The 6,832-nt window shown below is 44.8% G+C and overlaps 1 protein-coding gene across 1 annotated transcript; it reads right to left on the reverse strand.

The window, feature by feature from the left end:
- Positions 1-730: 730 nt before the first annotated feature.
- Positions 731-4,383, reverse strand: GJD4 (gap junction protein delta 4). Its single transcript, XM_062567677.1, has 2 exons — positions 4,320-4,383; positions 731-1,905 (listed from the first exon to the last, which is right to left on the reverse strand). The coding sequence occupies exons 1-2, from the start codon at positions 4,381-4,383 to the stop codon at positions 731-733; spliced, it is 1,239 nt and encodes a 412-aa protein (XP_062423661.1).
- Positions 4,384-6,832: the final 2,449 nt, after the last annotated feature.

Here is a 6,832-nt window from a genome sequence, read left to right on the forward strand (position 1 = left end):
ACCTCCAGCCCTACCTGCCAGCTCTCTTCTGAGTAACTCCTAGCACAGGACCATTCCCAACGAATAGATTAGATGCAGCCACCCTGTTTTGGAGGCCAGCAGAGTTGAATAGCTCAGACAAGGTCAGACCATAACAGTTGACCTCTGGGCCAGAGAAGAGGAGCTGCCTTGGTATTGCTAACTATAGTACAGACACAGCCTTAAAGCCCCAAAGATCAGTAATATTCAAGCCTTGTTTGCACATCAACACTTTGCTAGAAAACATTTGCTTCTGAAGGGGCTTAGAGAGTTTAATATGAAGAGATTAATTAACTTTATGAAAAGACGCAATGTACAGCTGTATTTAAAAGTCAAGCCTTTCTTAAGCTCAATTGTTGGAATAAAGTTAGGTCAGAGCAAACAAGTTCATATATATACTCCTGAAAAAAAAACATGTTAAAAATCAGTGGCAGTCCACTGCTTTATAAGGTCACTCACACTCAGAAGAACATAAAGCTGTTACATTTTCCAGAGAACAATTCCTGTAAAGTAGTGTTCTTCAAGCTCTTCTCAGAGATTTTGTTTCCTCCTCAATCGAGTTTTGCTTTTCATCTTCCTTCAGTTAGCCAAACACAGCAAAGTAACGTGTCTCTGCAGCATAGCCTCAGTTGAGGTGTCCAGCTGATCTCCAAGACCTCCTCAGTGATGAACGTCTCATGGCAGGCTCCCGATGTAGTGTTCTCTCAGTGCTCTATACCCATTCTGATTTTTTTGACCTCAGGCAACTAGTACTGCTATAATTTGATTGTGCATCAGCATTTTTTAGGTCAGCTGAAATATAATGTCCTGAAAGTTTGCTCTGAGCTACAGAGGAGGAAACTCCAAGGTGAGACTTAATCTGAGGTCTCAAAGTCAGGGCAGTGTCTTGAATGAAGCCTTGCTGAAACCCGGGTCTCACTTGCCTGCACACAGTGTCTTGCAGGTCAGTGGCACACAAGGGTTCTTCAGTGCTGTCTTGATTAGCAGTAAGACCTCTTGATACACAGGGTTTATTGCTGTTGCTGTTAAGATTAGTGCTGGCAGTTTGCTGAGAGACTACTTCAGGATGAAGAACAGACTCTTCTTCCTCTTCAGAGAGAAGCGAGCAGGAGCCGTCACTGCTCTGGCTGTCATTTGGTACTGGGTGGTCTTGCTGTTGAGCTAGGGGAGAGCTATCATGCTGTCCTGGAGGCAGATCTAAAATGTGTGTATCCTCTACGTGGAGCTTCTTCTGTTGGTTCCTTGCTGTCATTCTCTGAAGAGCACAGACAAGATCAACAAGGCTGAGCAGGAAGGACAGGCTACTCACTCCCCAGATGAAAATCATCATTATGGATTTCTCAGTGGGCCGGGAAATATAGCAATCAACCGTGCTTGTGCAAGGGGAATGGTAGCAGGAAAAGCGCTCAGGAACAAAAAATCCAAACAGATAATACTGTCCAACTCCAAAGGCAGCCTCAATTAGTGTCCTAAAAGAAAGATGAACAGTATATGCCTCAGAAAAATTAAGGACCTTCAAGTTGTCTGCATCACACTTTAGTCTGTTGACAACAGCACTTGCACAGCGTTTCTTCTGGTCTTCAGGGCTAGGCAAACTCTTAGTGCCTTTGCGTCCATGTATCGACCAATGCATGCTGACAATGTGCATGGCTACCTTGTGCAAAACGTAAATGCTGAAAGCAGCATAAGGCAGCAGGATAGCCACAGTCTGAATGAGCCAGAATCTAAATTGAGATATGGGAGAGAATAAGTCATAGCAAACATTGGAGCACCCAGGCTGCAGGGTGTTGCAGATGAAGCGTTCCTGCTCGTCTTGGTAGAGTGGATAGCCTGCTAGCACAACCACTGCCAGTCTCAGCAGAATTATTAATATCAGCCAGATCTTTCCTAGAAGAGAACAAAAGGTAAGAAAAAGAGTCAGAGGGCTGAGAAAGAACTCATCCTAACGAGAGGCATGTGACAGAGCCACTCTCTGTAAGCCAGATATTTGAAAAAACGGCATCTGTAATCATTTTCCTCCTCTAAAACCTCCTCTTTGGCTTTGTTTTGACTGAGACTGAAGCTTGTGTGAAAATGTGTTAGCTAACACATTCCATAACTTTCATCTAGATGTGGCAGTGTAGGAGTCTGACATACAGTAAACCATGCCAAACAAAACCTCAGCCTCACTAAAACACGCTGTACATGTCCAAATCTGGTAAAATGACTTAAGAGTTGAGTGAATAATCCCATTTCACTTACAGTTCTTCCTTACTGTTAGTTTCATGTCTCTACACCTCAATTCTGTCCTATTTTAATATAAATCAGTTAGCACAGTAGGAAGCTAGTAGATACAAAAGGTTGTTCCATGATGTAGTATTTGTTCTTGACCTTATTCAACCATAAAATCTAATGCAAGACTAACTATGGCCAAGAAAATATCTCTATTCTGTCTAGATTGGGATATACTAATGAACTAGTTAACAGATGTTAATTAGCAAAGTTTTTACAAAGTTTACATTTGTCTTTCCCTGAATTGTTTCATATAATTGCTTTAGGTAAAGCTCAGACTCATCCACTTCAGTGAGGAGGATCAGGCCTTATCCTTATTCCATCAAACCAATAACAGTGAAAAAAAATTAGTCATTGCTACCCTATGCATCGTAACCCTAAGTCATTAGCAGTGATTGCATGTCTGAGATGCACACAAAGTTTTTAGGGCAGACAGTCTATGAAACAGCACCAATACACATTCCAAGGCTTTTAAAAAATCAAAATGCCCAAACAGTTAGTCTGTAAAAACTAGATGATATTTATAGGCATTGTTTTGGACAATGTTCTTTTCTGTTTGTCATAAAGCTACTTCTCCATAGTTAGTGTAAACCTTAAATATTTAACTATTTGCGCAACATTTGTCTGATATCCACTATTGCATTAAACACTCAAATGCCCCATGTAAATCATTTGTGGCTAATAGATTATGGGAATGGGCTAGTAAAACTACCCTCTGAAGTCGTAAAATTTCAACTGGGAAGAGATAAGGATATATGAACTATTTCAGATACCATGATAAAAACTTCCCGTTACTGACAAAATGGTGTATTATCTACCCATAAATAAATTGAGACTTTTCCATTTTATCTGTAATTGCCTGAACTTTAGTGGTGGTTTTACTGTATTTTTCAAATTCTTTTATTTTGGTACACAGGCTCTGTTATTCCCCTCTTTTTGGCATAGTCTAGGTTGATGGAAAACACCATCAACTTTACAAAATCAGTCAGCTATAGTAAATAATGTTTCATATTTTGTTAGCAAGGACCTTTTCCTTGATAGGATTTCCAATTGTTTGAAGCACGTTAGTTAATTAAGCTCAAACTGTGCTATTTCACCATCAATTTTTAATTAGACGCTGTACAAGAGGGAGTGCCGCTGAAGAAAAATCAATGGCTCCTTAAGAAGTAGTCTGATGTACATTTTAGAGCTAAGGCCTCTGCACATCACCTTCCCCAATGGCTCAGTCTCAACTAGATGCAAGAGAGGAAGCCCCGTTCCTGAACCCGCTGCGACGTTGCAGGCTGCTCCCTGCAGCCTGCAGCAGCTCTCCGAGACTCGACCAGAACAGCCCCAATTCAAAGCTATTGGAAGCTTTTCTCTGCATCACACCTTGCTCAAAGTAGCCAGTGAAAGAGGAACATTATCTTATTAAACATAAAAAACAAAAAAAACCAAAAAAAACAAAAAAAAAAAAAAGGAAAGAAAAAAGAAAGAAAGAAAGAAAAAACTCCAAGAGCAATGAAGTAGGCCATCATTAGCTGAGGAAAAACAGAAATGCATTTTTTTTTAAAATGCACGTGAACTTTGTTGACTTATAAAAATGAAGAATGAAAAGCAAGGGTAATTAATGACAAACTACTTCCTGTAAAGAAAGGGTTGTCCTCTTTCCTAAACTATTTAATTCATCCCTAAAGCTGTTGCGTACATTTTAGTGTTCACTTTATGTGATATAAATAAAACATTATTACTATGTATTTTCACCTGGTCCATACCAGCTGACAAGAAACTCAGGAGTCAAGAAGAGCCACATTTGAAAATTTTGCTAGAATTTTTTATCATAAAGTTCAGAAAATATCCATCAAAGAAATAGAAATCTATTTAGTAAGAACAGAATTATATTAACCATTCATATATCACACACCTGACTAATTATTTCTTACTTTAAGGATCTCAGTTAGACTGATAGCAACAAAAGAAAGTCAGCTATCAGATAGGGTGGCTCTGGGATACAAAGCAGGAAAAAAAAAGTGATTTTTAAAATTCCTTACCCACAACAGTCACATTATAGTTGAGTGTGATAATCAGTAATCCCAGCGAGTCCCAGCGCTCCATGTTGGAATCGGTTCACAACACTTCCAGCTCCAGATGGCTTAACAGCCTTGGCATTTCCCAAGTAAATTAGACCTAGGCAGGAAAAACAGAAAAAAAAAACCAACAAATATAAGGGAAAGGTAAGGGACAGAAATGACATACTGAGCCGCACTGTTATTGATTAAGAATTTTTCTAATGAGCAGAACAGGACTGGTTGCTTTGGAGTGGGAGCAAGTCCTCCTGAGGCTTTAACAGGTCACCTGGCAAAAGTTCTGGCTTCTCCGATTTATCTGCTCTTACCTCTTTCGTGGATCCTCTCCCCAGACAGCTGCAAGTAGAGGGAAAACGGCAGGCGTACGCTCTGCCGCCGTAGGCTGCTCTTACCCGCCCAGGGCATACCAGCCTCGCGGCATTGCTGAGATACTCCGGGTGAGAGACCGGGAGAGGAGCGCAGGAGCAGAGCGAAACGTCTCTGCTTTCCCACGAGGAATTACCGATGGATGTTAGAAGGAAAGGGGATCCGGAGGGACCAGCATCCCGGTGCTTGAAAGGCACTTTCGGTTTAGCAGCTCTTCGCTAGGGAGCTATCTCACTGCCATTTCCTAGAATAATTTTATTAATGAAACACAGCCCCCCGACAGGACATCATGGCCTTGTCAATCACAGGCGCGCCAAAAACTCCCCCGCGCGCGAGCCGAGCCTCCCTGCAGGCGTAACGAGAGACTGGGGAACCCTAGCGAGAGCGGAGGTCGGCGGCTGCCCGTAAGTCGCTCTGATTTCGTGCCGGTTCTTTCTGCTGGGGACGCCCCGGGGGGCTCCCGGCACGGGCAGGGCGCCCGGCCGCCGCAGGGCTGTGCTGCGCCCCGCAAGCGCTGCGCTGGGACCGAGGCACCGAGCCGTCCGCGCAGCACCGTTCCCGGGGGGAAGCAGCCTGTGGCCCTCTCCCACCCACGGCTCAGCCACTGGGAAGACGTTCTGCTCCATCCTGTCCAGACCGTAACGTGGACAAACACAGTATCGACACTTACTGCCATGAAATTTTATTTAGAAAAAAAAAAAAGAAGATAGACAAAGAGTCAGTTGGTGGGTGAAAAGTGATGTCATGACAGCTTGAAGCCTGTGGGCTGGTTTGCAAACCTGCTTTGGTCCGTGACCACTTTTCTAAGGTGGTGAGGGGCGTCTGTCCAGGCAGCGCCGTATCTACCGATACTGCTGTCATGAGACTCACTCACGGCCCGCCGTGACCAGGTTAAGTTTTGTGCCTGGACGTGCTTTACCTGCTAAAACTAATCATTTAATAAAACATGGTGTAGCCCTACAAGACTGTGTCTCCCCAGCTCTCTGACCACAGAGTGGGCAGCTGGCAGGACGCTTGAGCATCGGCTGTATCCATGAGCCCCCCGTACAGCAGCAAGGAAAGGGGAAGGGGACAGAGAAGGGCTTCAAAACATGATGGAACCATTTATGCTTAACTGCATTAACCTGTTTTTTTAAATGTGAAGGTATTCCTGTTAAACACCCTTTGTTAAAAATAGCTATCAAAAATAGTCAGGAATGTCAAGAAGGTGGCAGGGTATGAATGCTCAGCAGCTGCCTTTGCACAATAGACTATAAATTGTCTCTGTCAATATTGCCAGTTAAAATATCCTTGCTTGTCACTGCTGCGGGAGACCTTGACCGTTTGTCAATAAGAAATGCAAGAATAAGGGATTTAAGACCCCAGACTGTTGCCTTCAGGACTGCGAGAGGTGACATGGCTGGTCCCACAGCAGGATATGCTGAGGTAGCATGGCCCGTTTTCTTCAGAAAGAAAGAAAAACCATTACCCCCCAAAAATCACCATGCCGCCTAATTTAGGGATGGATTTAAATCAAAAAGCTTAGGGTATATTTTAGCTTTTCTATATAAATAATATCTGATTTCAATCATACTTCCCCTTTCTGTGGTGTATTTTCTTTTCCATCTATTTCTGCTACATTTATTTTTTGCTGTCTCTGTCCATGCAGGTATTGGTGTTCTCATAAAGTGGGCCCGGATTTGTGCTGCAGCCTGCGGGCGAGCACAGATTAACGCCGCAGGTCGTTACGGTGTTTCAGTGCCGGCCACAGTGCCGTGCCATCACCCGTGTGGAGAGCGGAGGCAGGACGAGGCGCTGGGGCCAGGCTCAGCCCGCGCGCCCGGCTCCCATCCCATCCCATCCCATCCCATCCCCGGGCCGAGCTGAGCGCGCGCCCAGCTCCCGCGCCAGCCCCGCTCCGCCGCCGCGCTGCTCCTGCCCCGGCGGCGGGCTGCGAGGAGCCGAGCTCCGTGCGTGCGGCCGGGGCAGCCGCGCAGCGCTGCAGCCAGAAGGGGAAGTGCGTTGCAGTGATTTAACGCGGCAGAGCCCCCCCAGCCCTGCAGCACGGCGCATGGGTAACGCGGGCAAGCTCCTCCCAGGGTCCAGCACTGCTGGGAGACAAAACCAGGACC

The sequence above is a fragment of the Rhea pennata genome, chromosome 2 (assembly GCF_028389875.1).
Source record: "Rhea pennata isolate bPtePen1 chromosome 2, bPtePen1.pri, whole genome shotgun sequence".
Classification (NCBI taxonomy): domain Eukaryota; kingdom Metazoa; phylum Chordata; class Aves; order Rheiformes; family Rheidae; genus Rhea; species Rhea pennata.